Source organism: Lutzomyia longipalpis, chromosome 2 (genome assembly GCF_024334085.1).
Source record: "Lutzomyia longipalpis isolate SR_M1_2022 chromosome 2, ASM2433408v1".
Classification (NCBI taxonomy): domain Eukaryota; kingdom Metazoa; phylum Arthropoda; class Insecta; order Diptera; family Psychodidae; genus Lutzomyia; species Lutzomyia longipalpis.
Window position 1 is genome coordinate 26,385,815 of NC_074708.1, and position 19,121 is coordinate 26,404,935.

Consider the following 19,121-nt stretch of genomic DNA (forward strand, 5'->3'; position numbering starts at 1 on the left):
ATTTCCATCGCATTAATGGCACGCGGAAGAGGCCTCCGCAAAGTATGTATCCACCAACAACGTGGGACGTTAGCTGGCTGCTTCAACAGCGCGCGAGTACTGCAGTGGGAGGGGGGGGGGGCGGGGGTGAGAGGGAGCAAAAGGAAAGTTCCCTAAAAAGGGGAAATTGAATTTTTTTTTCTCTCTACCCTCGCCCATTCGTGGGAGATTATAAGGCATGAGGAGACGGGCAAATCTGGGGATATTCCGTGTAATGATTTTTGCACATCGCCTGACCCATTTTCTCGTCACAATATGTGCCATCGAGTGTAGAAAAATAGCACACAAGGGGGATGTACGAGGGTTGCTGCTGGAGAAATGATATCAAAAATTCTAATTTTAAACACACACACACACCATCTGTCCCAATTATCTACATGTGAATTATTTATTGCACGTAGAGTGAATCACGCACTTTGCACGCGAGAATGGATAAAAAGTTTTATGAATAAGAAATTTTTTTCAAAGCCAAAATAGGGGTTAACAACCCTTCATGGAAAATTCTCTCCATTCATGGATAATTTTTTTGGGATATAAAGTTGGAAAATAAATAGAAGTTTTCTCTTAATTTTTTAAAAGTACATTCATCCCACTTTTTTAGAGACTTTAGAGGGTAATAAAATCACCCAGAGTAATTTTTTTATACGTCAAAAGAAATTTTCATGTGAGTTAACCACTATTGATTTTAATTTACCTTTTTTTGTTGGCTATAAATAAATCCCAAATAATTAAAAATTAACTTTAATATTCAATTAAAAAAAATACATAAAAAATCATTTAAATCCAATTAATTTCTTAATTTAGCCACCTCCTGAATCTGACTCTGATTGATTTTTTTGTTGCTATTTTTTTATCGAAACATTGTACGAGCTTGGATTAAGAGCTTTTTTTTGGGTAGTTGATAAAAACACGATGGTGAAGTGAAATTCAATTCTCTACAGAATCATGATTTCATATCGGGCCACGGCAGGGGGGGGGGTGGCAGAAAGGCCGATATTTTGTACGAGAGAACATCACAAAATGGTGTTGATCGTAAACGGGAACTTTATTCCTCCTGTACGAGGTGTTTTGGGGTGTCCCTTTTCAGCTTTTAGCGCTTCCACGTGAGTGCTTTTGTGTCACTCTGTTGTGGTAGCACCCACCCATTGAGCTCAACCCTCCCGCGCGCTTTCTCCGCACTAAAGTGCAAAGTACAAGCATTGAAGCTGCCATGAATGTCTGCACACTTTTTGACCGGGGGGAGCTTCATTAATATTTAACACCCACCACGGATCCTCCAGAGCACTATAGAATAAACCAGCACAAAAGCAGGGAGCTTTTGAGATGGGGTGGGTGGGTGGCAGGTCGAGGAGAAGCATGAAAAAGCCTCTAAATAAACACTTGCGAGCTTTTGCAGGAAAAGCTTTCTGGGAGATGGGGGGGTAAACACATTCCAAAATATCTCGTTTGGAATTCTTTTCGCCCAATCGATCGGATTGATAAGGAAGAGCAAAAGTTTTGGTGGACTGTGAGTGGCTTCATTTTATCATTCAGCAATTCTTGGAATTTGTCTCCGCAAAAACCCTCCTTTTACAATCACCGAAGAATTTGTCCAAATAAACAATCTCTCTTCGCAACTCTCTCACTAAAAGGTTTATTTGGCAGACGAAAATTGAAGAGCTGACATCTCCAGAACTTTTTTCCATGTCTCCCCATCATGTTTTTCTTTCCGTTTTTCACATTTGAAGAAGGAGAAAATCTCTTCCACAAATCTTGCTTCCTCATGATAAAAATTGCAATTTTATAGTACATTGTACGCTGGAGACCAGCATCGGGAAAGCAATGTGAAGAAAACTACGGGAAGAAAAGTTTCTGAAAAAGTGTTGAAAATTTAAAAGAGAAAAATTTGAAACAAAGTTTCCAATAGATTAATATACGAGATAAAAACTCAGGAGCTTATTCTCACAAAAATATTTTCTTTTCTATCTATTTCGTCTTACAAGGGATTTTGTAAGATTTGGTATTCCAGCAAAAAAAGTCTTTTATAGCACCTTTTTAGAACATTACCCTCAAAACACCAAAACGTAACTAGATGTCGCTATTTGTGACGTTTGACATTGAGAAAATAAATAAAATTAATTCGGATCGAACTTTATTACAGGAAATTTATTGAAAAGGGACGTTTATTTTCTATTTATTTCGGCTTACAAGGGATTTTGTAAGGTTTGCTGTTCCAGCAAAAATTTCTTTTTCATTATTTTATAGTAACAGACCTCCGAAACTGGAAGTCGAAAACAGATGTCGCTGTTAACGTTGAAAAACGAAGTGAAACTGAAAATGCCGAAAATAGACGAAGTGAAAAAAGTTAATGTAAACAAATAAAATGAGGTTAAAGTTAAGTGAATTTATCAACAAAACACAATGGATTATTCGGGATTTTTGGTAAAAATTTAACCCTATTAAAGTATTTTTGCATTTTACATGATAAAGAGTTTTTTTTTTATTTTTTTTATCTAGATTGTGATGGGCAAAATTGAATCATCCGGAACTTTTGGACATTCTGTAGCATCCACAAATTCCGGGAAGAGATACCCGGACAAGTCCCAGGCAGCATGAAATGTTTATTTAATAAGCAGAATCCCATCCTGGGATGCTGGAAGCATTTGTGAAAGAACAGAGCTTTACAGAATGGCCATAAAGGCATGAAGTCGGGAATCTAATATTCTTAAATAAAAAGGCTTTTCGTACTCTAACTTTTTGCTTTTTAATCTACACTACACTATACAGAAATATCTTTCAGTGCAGCCTGCGTGAAGGCATAATCTAATTATCTTCCTCAAGGCCAAGTCTCTGGAAAGTATTGACATTCGTTGGCATAATTCCCAAAAAAAATGGTCAGACTTTTTCCACATATTTCACAAAAGTTTTTGTTAAAAAACAACCCAAAACAATTCCAAACACTCATATTCATGTAAAGTATCCGTCAAAGTAGTCAATTGTTGCCTATGATGATAAGGAATCATGCTTTGGTGGTCACAAAATTCACAAAAAGATTGAAAAAGCACCTCGGCAGGTCCTTATAAAACACATGATTTTGTAAGATTTTCTTACAAGTTATAAGAAAAAAATCGGCCGGAATACCAAAACCTTTTCTTTTCTATTATAGCAAAAATGTTTCTCGCGACGTGTTCTAAAAGTTGAACTGTGAAACTTTTTAGATCTTACAAATTTATAAGTTTTTTTTGTGAGAATGCCAAAAAACCTTATAACTCATGAATTGTAAGAAAAGAAAAGAAAATATTTTTGCCAGAATTAGCCCCTCAAATTAAAACTATTCAGAATTAAACGATAAACTTCCAATATAATGTGATGTTCAATTGCAGAACATTTTTAATTCATAACAGTAGGGTCATGCTGGATAGCCTTAAATCTTGAAGAATTTTCTTTAAAGAGCTTTAGGATGGAAAGCTCTAATTGAATGAAGATTTTTAACGATTGTTATTCAAAGAAAATTATTTGAATGCGGTCATGGCTGGATAATAAAAAAGCTTTAGTTTCTCAGAATCATGACGTTTCGGTATTTGTTTTAATACCTTCATCAGGCTATAAAAATGTTTAGTAACATTTTTTTTGTTTAAAATTAAAAAGAAAAGTGAAAAAAAAAGACATGAAAAATTATCCTCATTGTACTCCGAATAATTCCCACCTACGTTTTAATGGTTTTAATTAAACTTTTCGTAAAATTTAAAATTGATTTTCTTTTTTCTCTAATTTTATTTCTTCCTTACGAGTTTGCAATATTTAATTTCCTTAAAAAAATACCCTTCGTATAAAATGTAAAAAAAATAGTAAGAAAAAAAAATAAATAAATAAAATGAAATCATGAGAATGTCGAAGAGATATCCTCTTGATTGGTGAAAAGAACATTTTCACAGCAAACGTGAAAATAAATTTGCTGCATTTTCACTGTGGAAAAGCCAACAAGACCACAATGCACACACGTATTTTCCTCACATAGGAATTTTATAGGTGCAGTCAATTGGCTGAATGGGGGAGAAAATGTAGCAAAATTGGGGGAGAAGGTGGAAAAGCTGGGAAAGCTGCAGTGTCTGGAGTGTAGCCAAGAAAGAAGGAGAGATATCGTTGAAATTCAAGAGGATAACGTTAGTTTAGGTGAATTTATTTACCCCTTTTGCCTCTGGCGGGAATTGAGAAATTAGAGCAGTTAAGTTTCCCAAACATAAATATTTGGATTTTCCAAACTCTTGCTTTTTGAGGAGGAAAATCTTCTCTCATGGTGTGGTAAATTTTTGCATGATACTCGGACTGTGTGTTGGTTAACAAATTGAAAAAAAATGTGAGTTAAAAGCCACCTGACTAATACTCTTCTCGTCGTTGATATAATTTATGAATGGTACTTTGACTGGGTGGCTTTCGGACAAAATTATCAATTAATTGATTCGATGTCCCACGGTGTTGCCTCCACCAATCTTTGCTTCTTTTATTTTTTTTGTTGATAAATAGCCCATTGATTGTAAAATCCCGCTGAGGTATAAAAAGGCACGTTCGTTACTCTGGCGGGTAGTTTTTGTGTGGCGAGTGGTGTATTTGAAAATTGCTGTGAAGTGGAATAAATCATGGGATATCGTTTGGTGTGCGTAGCCCTCCTGGCTCTGGCCTTTGGGCAGGTACACCCTGTGGAGGAGGATATCTGGGGTGGCAGGTACGGCTTTAAATTGTCTTATGCATCCACTAAAGTGAACGAATTAAATTTAAATCTAATCCCCAAAGGAATGTTCAACGAGCAAATATGAATCAATACACGGACTACGTTTTGACCTACATGGCACCAATATTCCGAAGCTCTGGACTCGTTCCAATGGGTCTGCCACCTACATCAATTGGCTGGGAAGCTGTAAGTGGGTGATTCGAGTGCTCTTCATTGTGTAATGTGAAACCATATCATTTCAAAGCTTCCGATTAATTACCACCCATTCCTTCGACTTCAACTTTCGGGTAACTCTAGAAAATTCTTCACTCTAAAAAATACCTCAATGCGCACCAAGACAAAAAAAACTATCAAGAAGTTCCTCCGTCAGAGAAGACATTCGAAAAAAAGTTTGTCATGTAGAAAAAGCAATTCTTTGTGATCCATTCCGATAAGAACTCTAAGTCTGGTTAATGCTTGATAACGAGAAGCGATAGAGAGTTCTGCTATATACCTTTTCATTATTCCCTCTGATTGTAATCGATTGTTTCATTAAGATTATTCGTGCGCAGTTTGTGGGAGGAATTTCGGGATCAAATTTCAGGTGTGGCAAGACAAAGAGATAAGAAAAGGAGTTTTCAGACAAAGAAGAGAACCAAAAAAAAGCTCTAAACGCAGCTGGTACGGAATCCGCACCACCGCACAGTGAATAAAATTACGTTGGGGATTCTTAAGTGATTTTTACAGCGAATATGTTTTTGAATTGTATCTCTCAGGAGCTTTAGCGGAGCTTTGGGAATTATTATTGAATTTGTACGATATATGTACTATGTATGGAGGTAATCAATACCTGATATACATATTTAGCTACATATTTTAGCTCTGTGAGGAATTTGCATATACATTTCTCAGTACATCAAATGCAGGAATATTAGTTTTCAAATGCACAAAACTAATTTTAAATCATGACCACTCTTTTTAAAGAATTTAAAGAATTTTCTTTCGTGTAAAAATTACTGCGAAATGCAAAACAATTTAGGAGCTTTTGATCCTTTGGGGAAGCTATCTCTTTTGTTCTTTGTGCAATTTTCCCTCAAACAAAAAAGCACCATCAACAATGTGAGAATCACACACACACACACACAGTTTTGGATTTGTCCAAGAGATGACGAAGATATTGAAGTGAGAAACGAGGCGACATGTAAATACCAGGCATTGCAATCCTCTTTGGTCAACCATTGTTTCCCATAGAATTTCCAGTTTGTTTTGCGGGGGCATCATTTCCGCATTTAGGGGGGAATTTCCATTGCAATCACACCTCAAGCAAAACAATCCTGATACTGATGCACTCAAAATCGATTTAACGACAATGTTGTTTATCCCATAAACCCCACCCCCTGGTCCCTTTGGAAGTTCATAAAAGCAAATCATGGATGTTTCTCTCGTTGGTGTCTAGCAACCAATTTGGATAACATACGGAGGTATCATTGACTTGTTCAATGGTCTCCTACTGGACATCGAGGACGTTCGTCGGGCGGACGATTGCTTCTTGTCGTACAACCGTCAGCTTCTAAGGATGGAAATAGCATCGCGTCTCACGAGGATGCCGGTGAGTTTGCCAAGAGGAAGCACAACTGAGAAGTATGGTGCTGAATTTAAATATTTCATTTGCAGTATCACTACGACTATGAGACACGTGTGATGGGCCTTGGGATTTTCCGGGGTTGGGTTGAGGGGCACATGGAGGACATGGTGATTCGCATGGACCTCCTACTCGACATGTTTGACTTCTTCCTCTTCTTGCAAGGCTTCCGTGTCACATCAATTGGTGATATTCACGTGCGCGTCCGTGGGAATATTCTCACCGACTGGCTGGCCAATTTAACCATTGAGATTATCATCTTCTTCTTCGAGAATACCATTGTAAACTTTGTCTCCAACACACTCCATGTTTTCCTTCAGGAGGCCATTGATGAAGTCAATGCAAGTCGCGTTCGTTTTTCGGACGTCAGTGCGGCTCTCACGGAGTCTCTGCACACCTCCGACCCAACCCCTCTGGCCAAGTACAGTGACCACGTAATCAGCCTGTTCCAGAAGTACACGAACGTGTGAGCAATGAAAATTGCGGAAAAACTGCATTTGACATGCAGATAAAATGCAAAAAGAAAATTTAGAAATTAAGTGTGCAACAATCTTTAGTTTTTATTCCATTTTGTACGTATTTAAAATTATGAAATAATTAAGTTTTAATTGTATTATCTAATACTAGACAGTACCTGATTGTACGTAAGCATGTGGATAAATTTTATTAAAGTAATTAATTAACAGCATAGTCTTGCATAATTTTATTTAAATTGTTGAGGTGGAGTTTCGGAAGCTTTTGTGAACATGAGACAAGCCAAAGAAATCTCTAAAAATAGATAATTTCTTTCTCTACAGCTTTCTTTTGGAGAACTTTTCCCTATCATTACGAGAAATGGCAATTTTCCAATTTTTCTCTAACATTTTGTTGAAAATTGAATGAAAAATTGTCAACAAGAGCCTTTCTTAATTTATTTTTCTAAAATTATTTACAATCCTTGCAGAAAATTAAAGTTTGGAAAGATTTTCAGTGCATAAAATTAATTTTTAGTAGGGTAAAAGTGAAAATTTCTTGTAGAAACTTTAGGACTTTTCTTTATAAATTAAGTAGATGAAAAGACGAAGGAAGGCAGTGAATTAATTGCACAATTTAATCACTACACGACAAAGTTCTGCAATAGAGTTTAACTTGAAATTGGGTAGAAATAGTGGAGGGAAATTCATATTTCCATTTTAAGCATTTTAGAGTTCCATCGAACTTTCCCACTGATTCATCAAACATCCAACTTTGATAGAGTTTCAGCTCGACAATCATTCACTTGACCTATCTCAAAGTCTCTCACTATCCCTCAAAACTACTCCCTTTTTGCCCACAATTCCCCCCAGCCACCCACTCGATTTACCAATATCGGAATATCCCGAAGCTATGGGGTTATAATATAGAGTGAAAATAGATCTTTCTGGTAAAAGGAAAACCCTGCAATTCATCAATTTGAAGCAGATAGAAATTTACAATCGATTTTCATTGAAATGAATTAATTTCTCCTTTTTTTTAAATTCATTCTTGAATTCATTACTAAATTATTTTCTCAAATAAAAATTCAATTTGGGAAATTACTTTTTTTTTTAAATTCTTTTTAACGCACCATTAAATACATGGAGAAATTTGCAACCATGTGTCCCATTTGGGTAATTAACAAAATTTATATTTTTCAATTAAAAATGAAAGAAAAACAATATGCGCAATTTAAATTAAATAAAAAAAAACAATTTAAAATTAAACATTAATTAACAAGAAAATCTATATTGAAATTCACAAAATGGCCATGAATCGACAGTCAATTTTCGCACTCATTGAGCTTTTGAATTTAATGGGGCCAAAAACCGGAAAGCTCTCGAAATGGACATTAAATTAATGGGCATGTGTATGGCCCATCATTAGTAATACAATATTATATATACGAGGACCATACTCTTTGGAATATTTTGCAATACATTTTGTGCTTTCACAAAAGATATTTCACTATGTACCATCCACACAGATATATAATTCAATAAATTAGTCCCAAATTTCGAGTAGTTTTCCCTCCATTCCACAAATCTTTCATATCCGGCCGCGACAGAAGCTCTCTGCGTGAGATTTCCAAAGCGACAGACACACTCATAATGGATCATCGGGGATGTATTGAGGCGTGTTAAATTTTATCATTAATTCAGCAATAATTAAATGTTGCTATTTTCCCCTCCGCGATGTGTTCTACTGAGCAGAAGGCAATCAATAAAGTGGCTTAATCTCCTTCATGTCTCTCACGGTATAAAGCAAAAACAATACAAGAGAGGGATGTAAGCCCCATTTACGGGGTACGGCGGGGGTGGTGCGCGATGGTGTATATCGTTAAATGTAAGTAAAAGCTCGCTCTACCTACAACTTCTTGCGGTGAGATATTTGATAAGAAATCCAGGTTTGTTCTCAAAATCACGGGAATAAATTAGGCATCATCTAAATAAATGAGGAATTTCTGTTCTTTCGCGTGAGATTTTACCTGTTGATAATGAATGGGAGGAAGATATTTTAATTTGTTAGAAAATTACCGAGAAACGGATGAATTGCTTTTGGTGCGGATTCACTAACTGAGCCCAATTTATATGGGAATCTGCAGAGAATTGTTTCCTTGATGTGAATCAATTGCAATCAGTGTGAAATTGGTGGAATTTTTGAGGAAAACTTAAGAAATTTTCAAATTAGGATTTGAAAATGTTTGAATTTTAATCGTTGGTTGAACTGTGGTTAAAATTTCTAACGTTTGACGTATCATTAAAGGAATAAGAATATTAGAATCTCTATTCTGACTAATCGTTAAATTTTTTTTTATAATTTACATAATTCTAATTCTAACTTTGTATTTATAACGTTTGAAATAAATTCTTAAGCTATATCTTTAAGAAAGTATTATACGCACTATTTCCCTCAAATTTTAACGTTAGCTACCTTATTCACTATTCCAACGTTAGAAATTCAATTCTTCATTCAAATATTATATGCTAAAAAGCTTATAATAAGCTCTATAATCATCTATTTTATCATTGGATATTAAAGCACCCCCCCCCCTGAATTTCTAACGTTTGATATTTATTCCTTGAGAGTATTCTATGTTAACCTGAAAACATTTAAATCCCCATGAATTTGCAACATTTGACATTAGGATATTCGGGAACTTTGTGTATAATGTTCATTAAATATTAATGGTGTACTCTTTGTATTAAGTTTACATTAAGTCATTTAGGGAGAGAAGCTTCCCCATCAGTTCCTTTTACCGCACATTTGTGGGTAAAAAAGGGATTTTTCCGTGATTTTCTCTGACTTGTGTCTATTAATAATTCGCATGGTTTTCGCATAGAATCAAAGGCAAATTGTGTGGCTGCCATGAATTGAGCCTCTCAGGTGGGATATTCTTGTGTGTTCGGAAGATACACATTAAAATTGAATTGGGCATAAGGGGTGTGGGGGTTGTACCATCCATGGTTGTGAGCGCGTACAACGTAGGATTGGTGTGGCCTAGGTAAGAAACGACAGAGACGGTGTTGCTTTCTCACACCCCCCCAGCATCCATCGCCCCTACGGCTCTTGTGCGGATATTATTGATAAATGAAGGCTATTAGGGGCAACAAGAATATCGATATCAATTTACCTATCAGTTGGGGAGGGAGATGCAATTGGATTTACCATGAGATATATGTATGTATGTAGGATGGATGAAGATTCATGCTATGAGAGCTTGCTCTTAACCATATATAGCGCGATGATCTCAATGGGCGAGAGATGAAAGATGAATAGGTTTATTGGAGCATCTTAATATTCCTATTAAGCTATTAATACAGGGGGAGATTACTATGGATAATTAAATACAGCATTACACAGTGCCGCAGTATTTAATTAAAATTCCCCAGTATATATCGCATCGGGGTGCTGAGACAAAAAGTCCGCGCGAGAATGTTCTCGCGTGTGGCATTTTTATCCCATACCGAAATGGCGGAACACTTTGTGCTATGTGTTTGAGGATAATATGCCAAGTAAAGTATTTGAAGATTGATGATGGCAATAACATGCTTTTTATACATTGCTCGCCTTCTATATAGCATCAAAATCCAGAATAACCATCGCGCGGAAGAGATACTTTGGTGGCTGACATTTAAAATTTATTGTGCAAAAGGGATACATGCGAGCCTTTTGCACAAGAAAACTCTCCCAACACGTAATGGCAGCTTCAAAGCTTTCGTGAAAGCTCCATGTCCAAACTGAGGAAAATTGTCACACGCTCGAGTTTGTCGGGTTAAAAGGTGGATTGACCTGCAGAGGATTTATATGTGGATGTATCCATGCCTCAGCAGAAGACGAAAATGTAAAAAGAAGACTAAAGGAAAAAAAAATAAACATTTTGCAGTAAAACATAACTTTTGAAGCTGGCTGAAAATGGGAAAATTTCCGGAAATATTTCTGCAAAATTTCAATGATTTTTCTTCTGTTTAAAAGAAAATTGACTATTTTCAATTAGTTACTAATAACACAGAATGGTGTAATAAGGAAATTCTTACACACTAAAAATAATTTTAGTTATTTTGCTACTAAAATCACCGTAAATGTACTTTTACGAGAAAATTTCTTTTTTTTAAACGTAAAATCAGAGAATTCCCTATGAGTATAGTTAAATTAATTAATTCTCCTAGTTTTTTTTTACGAAATCGTTCTAGTTAAAATTTTTTTTTTAGTAAAAAAACCTAATTTTTTTAGTTTTTTAATCATTACGTAGAAATTTAGTAAAATAATACTAAATTTTAGTCTTTTTGAAATTAAATGAAATTTTATTTAATTAAGCAAAATGAAAATTTATTTAAAGTTTTTTTTAATAAGAAAATTAGTAAAAATAACAAATTTTAGTAAAAATTGATGGTGAACTCATAGAAAAATTTCGTAAAAAAAAACTTTTTTTTTTTTTTAAGACATTTATTACAAACAATCTGTATAGAATACAATACAATAAGTTTTCGGTGTGGCAAATACTAATGACATGGAGAGATGGGTCCAGCGACCTCATCCCACAAAGACCAAATACAATTGTTTCTGACTACATATTAAATATTGAACCTATCAGGCAGTTCCAACGGAGTTACTCTTCTCATAAGCCTCTTTTGTTTGTTTGGAGGATCAGCAAGTTTTTTCGCTAAATCATTGGGGTGGAAGGTCAATCTCTCCTTGTATTTTTCACTGATTTTTTTGATCTCCTCTTTGACAGATGACATTTCAAGGTCATTCGCAATAACCTCATTCGGCACATACCAAGGAGCCGCAGTGATGAGTCGTAGCACTTTATTTTGATATCTCTGTAAAATCTCAATACTTGACAAAGAGGCCGTACCCCACAACTGTGCGCCGTATGTCCAGACAGGCTTCAGGATAACTTTATAGAGAAGGAGCTTATTTTCCAGTGACAGTGATGACTTGGGTCCTATCATCCAATACATCTGCCGGAATTTCATGCCCAATTGTTTACGCTTCGCCCATATATGGGAATGCCAGTTAAGTCTACGATCCAACCGTATACCCAGGTACGTCGCCTCATTCGCCTGTGGTATTTCTGTGCCATTCAGCGACACTGGAGGACATGTGTCTCGTCTAAGTGCAAAAGTGACGTGAGTTGATTTACTTTCATTAGCTTTAATTCTCCAAGTCTTGAGCCAAGACTCGATGTCATTGAGACCCCTCTGCAGACCTGCCGAGGCAATGACCGGATCCTCATGCGACGAGACCACAGCCGTGTCATCAGCGAAGGTCGCAATGGTTGTTCCACTGCTGTTTGGGATGTCCGCCGTAAAAAGTAGATACATAAGTGGTCCAAGGACGCTGCCTTGTGGCACCCCTGAGTATATGGCTCTGAGGGACGTTATTTCATTGGATTGCTTTACAAAGAAATTTCTATCTTCTAAATAAGACTTCAAGATGCAGAACAACTGGTGAGGCAACATTTTCTTTAATTTAAACATTAGGCCACCATGCCATACTTTATCAAAAGCCTGCCCAATGTCAAGGAATGCCACTGAGCAGTACTTCTTCTCCTGGATGCTTTTGTCAATAACTTCAGCAAGTCTGTGCACCTGCTCTATCGTCCCATGACTCCTCCGAAATCCAAATTGATGCGCAGGCAACAATCTGTCCCTCGCGACGATTGGCAGTATTCGCCGCAAAAGCACCTTTTCCAGCAACTTCGAGAACACGGGTAACAAACTTATGGGCCTATACGAAGCGACCTCATCCACCTTCTTCCCCGGCTTCGGAATCATAATCACCTCCGCGACTTTCCATTGTCTGGGAAAATGTTGTAGTCTCAAAATTGCGTTAAAGATATAAACAATGAGGGTGATGGCCTTAGCAGAGAGCTCACGCAATATCCGACCAGTAATCAAATCAAAACCAGGTGATTTTTTTGGATTTATTTCGGTAAATATGGCAGTCCTGATTTCTGTTGTTGTAAAAGATTTTAAAGGCAAGCTCATTTGAAACGGAGACTCCATGTAGCTCTCAATTTCACTCAGCATACTCATATCAGGCGTCATGTCCCACGGTCTGAACACATTAGACAAGTGTATGGCAAATTCCTCCGCTTTTTCTGCATTACTTTTAGCCCATCCGCCTGAAGTTTTTCTCAAAGGGGGGCAGTGGTTCATAGGTCGTTTGAGTTTCTTTGTCGCCTTCCACAAACTATAGTCAGATGATCTTGAGGGTGACAGGCCCTCCAAATAGAGTTGAATTGATGTGTTTTTATAGTCCAGCATCAGCCTTTTGACCTCTTTAATTGCCTTATTGAAAGTCTTTTTGTCCTCAGGTGCATGGGTCTCCTGCCATCGCTTTCTAGCAGCTCGTCTTTTTCTAATTGCCTCCCTCAGTGAGAAAGGATATGCAGTAGCCTTGTCGCTCCCTCTAGATGGCATGGGCGGAGTTGCAGCCTGCGCTGCTGATTGTATGGCGTAAGTGATTTGATCCACAGCGATTTCCAAATCTTCAACTGCTTTAAGAGGCACATTTAAATTGATTGTCCGATCTAACTCCTCTCTAAAGATGTTCCAATTCGTTCTCTTACTGGTCAATGATGGCTTAGGCTGTACAGGGATAATCTTTTCATGTATAGTTAAAATAACCGGTGAGTGATCGGACGAAAGGTCACAACATGATTGCATTAAACATTTTTTGGGATCAATTCCTTTGGTCACACAGAAGTCCAGTAGGTCTGGTGTCTTCATTGGGTCAGCTGGCCAGTATGTTGGCTCCCTTGTGGTAATACAGCTTAGGTTGTTAGCCTTCACTGTCTCAAGCAGCTCTCTTCCCTTCACTGTTGTCAACCTAGATCCCCAATCAACATGTTTGGCATTGTAGTCGCCACCTGCTAGAAAACGGGCGCCAAGCGTAGAGAAAAACTGAGTAAAGTGCTCTCTTTTGTTGTTGTGCTTTGGAGGACAGTACAATGCTGATATATTTATTGGTCCAGACAGAAACTCAACCACCACGCTCACAGCCTGCAGAAAGTCGCGTTGAAAGTGTCCCGCCTCAAAGTGCTTTATTTTTTCACTCACTAGAATAGCTGCTCCACCATGTGCCCTATTATCAGGATGATCCGTGCTGTATATTTTGTATCTAGGTATCTTAAAGTGACTCTTCTGTGTAAAATGTGTTTCAGAGATCAACATAATATCTAAGTCATTGGCTTCTAAAAATAATTTAAGATCTTGTGCATGTTGACACAATCCATTGGCATTCCATAATCCAATTCTGAGCAAATTATTTGTCATTAAGTTTGTGAATAATAGCGGTCAGTAAATTCAGCGTTGCATTCATTTGCTGCACCTGCTCCATAAAGATTTTCATCATCTGCTTAATCTCCGACATGTCCCCGGAATTATCCGCTGTCGATGGATTATTTAGTGGGTTTTCAGTGACGTCATTGTTTCCATTCAGTGCATCCGCATATGATAAAGTGGGGTTAGTGAAGTTGTTTTGATTTTGATTGTCAACTCTACCAGTGCGAGCTTGTGTTTTCTCCCTCAGCCTGGGAAAGTATTTCTCCTGGAGCTGCCTGTGCACATCACAGCCTCTGTAATTTGCTGGGTGTGCGCCCCCACAATTGGCGCACCTCACTGCATCATCTCTCGTCTTCCTGCGGCAATCAGTGGATAGGTGATCTCCAAGACATTTCACACACCGCGGGCTGCGTGTGCAAAATGATTTTGTATGCCCGAAATGTTGACATCTGGTGCACTGTGGGAGTTCCTTCTTGGCTCGAGGAGCCTGAAACTCCACCACAAAATGGAGCAGCCTGATGATTTCATATATGTTCTTGTTGTTGTCCTTTTTTTCGAGGTTGACATAAAACATAGATAGCGGCATTTTGGTTCGCCCGTGTTTAACATTAACAATACTTTGCACATTATGCCCAAGCGCCGCCAGCTCGGCCTTGATGTCGTCAGTTTTCACGGAATGGTGAATTCCCTTCAGGACGACACGAAACGCACGATCCTTTTTGAATTGATAGGAGTGCAATTCGGTTCCTTTTGCGCGCAACTCCCTCATTACCGCTCTATAATCATCCGCTGTTGTCATCTGAATTTTAACCTCACCATTGTTCAGGGATTTATAGGAGTATTGACCTTTTGCCTCCTTTAAGAGAAGATCTTTAAGGGGCATGATGTCTTCCACACCATGAACAAAGATGGGTGGTGGTCTCGGCTCCTTCTTAGCCTCTTGCGGAGGGTCGTTGTTTGTATCCATCTCTTCCGGCTCATTGGATTTATCCGGATCAGCAGGCTCATTGGACGCTGCAATAGGGTTGAACCTATTATGTGTATCAACTGGTTTAGCTTTTAGCCAATAGTCGGTCATTCTGGACTGTTTTGCAGCACTGTAGCCAGAGGGTCCTTCTCCAGGATCTCTGCTTCTTTTTGCTGGCTTGGACTGCCATCCCGTGAGGTCCTTCACCGATGACATGTCTTCAATAGGTTATCCCCGACGAACAGACGGAGCGGTCAAGAGCTTCAAATTTGGCTTATTAAGTCCACGAAAAAGTCGCATTCAATCGTGGACCCCTCAGCCTAAAATAAATATAGCGCAAGGGCTCCAAAACAAGAAAATATGTGTTAAAATACGATAAATTCTTGTGCCAATAAAATAGTGGACCAGTTTACTTCCCTGTCAGTTTGACACTGTAAAAAAAAAAAAAAAAAAAAAAAAAAAAAAAAAAAAAAAAAAAAAAAAAAAAAAAAAAACTAAAACAATTTAGGTTTTCTCGTAAACTTCAGTAAAATTCATTTAACTAAAATTTTAGTAAAAGAAAAATTACTAAGACGTTCACAAAATCACCGTAGAATGCTCATTCTGTAAAATTTATTGTGAAAATTTTTAGTGTGTAGAGTTTATTGAACGATTTTCTGGTTAATTCTTATACAAAGAATTAAAAAATTTTCCTATTAAATTATTTATTAAGAATTTCCGCAAAATGTTCTTTTCTAGCAACATTCCATCACGCCATCTGTCTATCAAGGCATAAAACATCCAATCAATTTACTATTTAGCTACAACCACAATGCCTATATATAAAGAGCTTTTCATATTTTCCCAATACTTTCCTCAAAAAAATTAAACCCTAAAAAATATATTCTCAAAGGGTTTTCCGCAACCATTGATGGTTGCAGGGATTGATAATGGAAAAGTTCAATGAAATAAAATGTATGGCGTGTGATTTTACGTGAACCACACACCAGCCCACAATCTTGGGGATGGGGGTGGGATTTTGCACGTTGAGCGTGTCGTAAGCGAATTTGTGGATGCTGACATGGAGAAATCATTGCTTTTGGTGGGAGGATTTCGGTCGGCACCCAAATGGACTAACCGAGTGACTGACTGGTTCATTGATTCCACGGCATTCCTTTTTTATGGTGCACCACATAAAGTTTCTCTCTCTCGCTCTCGGTTATTTTTTCCTTCGTTTTTTTTTGGTATAGCAAAGCACTTTATCGGGGCAACACTACCGGGCAAAAAAAAGTACCTATAGCATGGATATGGGGGCACAGAGGCGCCAAGCAATAGAGTGGGCATTTTAGTGGAAATATATACGATGAAAGTAACAGAAGGGGTGGTGGGTGGGTGGAAAAAAAACACGAAAGACTGTGCTGACTATAAGTTTTTATATTCATAACATTACGAGCACCAACTCGGCTATGTTGGTTCCTCACTTCAGTGCTTTCCAATCGTGAATTCATGCATACACACACACTCACGTGAAATCCCCACACAATTCACTTAGGGGTCCACCAGGGAAAGGACTCTACTACATATAGCACCTTCTGGTAATTGCATTCCTGCAGGCATTCCCTCATTTGGCCACCACACGGCCATTCTGATTAAGTGGAGCACCACGTGTGCGAATTCGCTACCCCCCAGGGGCCCGTGGATTAAGTGTTAGGAAGCACTGTATGCTCCGGAGTCAATCTCCGGGCTGGTATGAGAACGCGCGCAATGTAGGTTCTACTACACCAAAAGCAACCCCTACTACCCATCTACGTACGGCAAAACAAGATCCTGCGGCTGGCAAATACACCGTGAGAAACCAATGGAGCCATCAAATCCACTGTGCTGGCTCGCTTTATTTTTTTTTTTTACAATTCACCCCGGATGCTCTGTGGGAATTGTTTCCGGACAATAAAAATGTTGACGGGAAAAAAATTTTATTTGTCATTTATGATCAATAACATTGAAATATTAATGGGTATGCCACCACACCAAAAAGCAGACCACATAAATTCAAGCACGATGGCGCGCGAGGAAAACAAACCTAGAAAGAAGAGCTCAAATTGCTTAGCCAGTCACGAAAGCTCCCCGGGATTGGTGATGTTGCTATTGATAAATTTGATACATATCCCATGAGATGAATGCTTAAATATTCCAAATGGCGCGGAGTATGGGGTGGAATTATTTACAACACTACACCATGCTTCTTTATAGCACCATGCTATGTATTTTCCACACACCACTCTCTCGGGGATGATTTAGTAAACATTTTTTTTTTATCTTGGCCAAGAATTAGGATAAATATGTTAAAAGATTAAATGTTAAAGTCTCCTCGCGAGAATAATTTATTGCTCAGACATGTCTAACATTAGGATTTATTTATTTGTTGGTTTTTAAAAGTTGTCCAGTAATTTGTCAACATTTCTTTTTTTTAAATTAGAACGTTGGGAAACTTGTAAACTAGCTTTTTCTTTTTCGAAAATGGAATCGTTCTCTTTCTCAAAGCACCCTTTAATTCGATTTTATAAAACGTTTAAGAGAATTAAGGGTCGATTCTTTAAAAAAAAATCTTTTCTGTTCTTTTCTTAAAATTTATTCAGTTTAAAGATTATTGGTATTTTTGACAATTATTTCTTTCTTAAATTGTAGGGGAACGTGGCCCAATTCGGACCTCTTAAAGCCTTTTTCAATCCAAGATTACTTAAAACTGATTAAACTTTAAATGTAGAAAGTTATGGGAGTTAAAAGAGCATTAAATGGGCTTTAAAATGGTACTAAATTCAAAAATATTGCTTTTTATTTTATACCATTTTTTTCCATTCTGTGTGGACCTTTGGAGGTCCGAATTGGGCCACGTTCCCCTAAGTATTTTAAAAGGACAAATATCATGTCGTATTTAGCAACCAAGAAATCCTTTAAATTGTTGAAATTTCAAGGATTTTTTAATCGCTGAATACGACCCATTTTCCAGAAATTTTCAAAATATTCTAGAATAGTAAGTTTTTTATTTTCTTTTATAAAACCGATAAAACTTTAAACTTTCAAAATCTTAAATAATTTTTAACGTTGTAAGAAAAGTTTTTTTTTGGCAGAATTAACCTCAGACAGTCAATTTTTTAAAATTCCTAATATAAGATGTTTCTTAAAGTTTGTCAAAGGCCTGATAAAGACCCTTATTGTGATCGAAAAACCCAGAGAAATGACTCAGTTCTTTCATAAAATTATTTAAAGAAGAATCCTTAGAAAATCATTACAAAACAACATTAAAAAAAAACAATTTAAGTGGATAAAAGAATATTCTGTAAATTTGTAGACAAACTTTCGAGTTTTAAAAGGAAAGAAATCTTTCATATTCAATCATAACCGTTGAAAAGCAACTGATGCGAGTCATTCTTTATAACAATATATTGAGTGCTTCCTGGTAGACTTTACGACAGCTTGATGATTTTTTTTCCTTCCTATTTTCATGCCTGTCAGGTAAGTTAATGGCTCAATAAAGTTGTAAAGTAACTTTAGACGTTACTAATCAAAAGTTATTGTAGCGTGACACGGGAGTGACTACGATAAATATAATTTCCTGTTAATTATTTCCCCATCTGGTTGAGCTTTTCTGCACTCGACTGCTATATGTAGCTTCGAAAGCTCTTTCACTCTACGTGGATTAAGTATGGAGGATTTTATAAAATTTTTTCATGTATAATTTTGTGTAGTTTTTAAAAAAAAAAGGTTTGTTTTAAGTAGGTACAATAAATAAATACTTACATAATGGTTGACACAGGAAGTACAAGACAAATACGGAACAGAAAATTGTCCATCTTCGTATCCACAATTGGTGTCTCATCACTGATTTTAAAATATTCAATTTTAGAATCATTCTTCTAGCAGCGTTTTAATCCAACTTTATTACTTCTTCATCGAACATTTATTTGCAGTTTTTTTTTGTAATTCTCAAAGTAGAGTAAAACATTTACTTTTTTTTTTATT

At 37.0% G+C, this 19,121-nt stretch overlaps 2 protein-coding genes and 1 long non-coding RNA gene across 3 annotated transcripts in view; 2 read left to right on the plus strand and 1 right to left on the minus strand.

Annotated features, from left to right (window-relative positions):
* LOC129789885 (neuronal acetylcholine receptor subunit alpha-7-like) overlaps positions 1–19,047 on the minus strand; it is a 69,522-nt gene extending 50,475 nt beyond the window's left edge. Inside the window, exon 1 of the mRNA XM_055826999.1 lies at positions 18,900–19,047. Within this exon, the coding sequence (XP_055682974.1) occupies positions 18,900–19,011 (112 nt within the window). The 5' untranslated portion in view covers positions 19,012–19,047. The remainder of the gene's footprint in view (positions 1–18,899) is intronic.
* Positions 2,091–2,771, plus strand: LOC129789990 (uncharacterized). Its single transcript, XR_008750519.1, has 2 exons — positions 2,091–2,460; positions 2,536–2,771. It is a non-coding gene; the product is annotated as an uncharacterized LOC129789990 (long non-coding RNA).
* Positions 4,598–7,058, plus strand: LOC129789941 (uncharacterized). The gene is made up of 4 exons (XM_055827075.1): positions 4,598–4,741; positions 4,810–4,933; positions 6,183–6,335; positions 6,401–7,058. The coding sequence occupies exons 1-4, from the start codon at positions 4,656–4,658 to the stop codon at positions 6,836–6,838; spliced, it is 801 nt and encodes a 266-aa protein (XP_055683050.1). The 5' UTR covers positions 4,598–4,655; the 3' UTR covers positions 6,839–7,058.
* Positions 19,048–19,121: the final 74 nt, after the last annotated feature.

Bases quoted from the DNA above. Each gene is read 5' to 3' on its own strand.
- LOC129789941 (XM_055827075.1), top strand. From the start codon at position 4,656: ATGGGATATCGTTTGGTGTGCGTAGCCCTCCTGGCTCTGGCCTTTGGG. The intron at 4,934-6,182 runs GTAAGTGGGTGA...GTTGGTGTCTAG, and splicing joins CATCAATTGGCTGGGAAGCT to CAACCAATTTGGATAACATA. The intron at 6,336-6,400 runs GTGAGTTTGCCA...TTTCATTTGCAG, and splicing joins CGCGTCTCACGAGGATGCCG to TATCACTACGACTATGAGAC.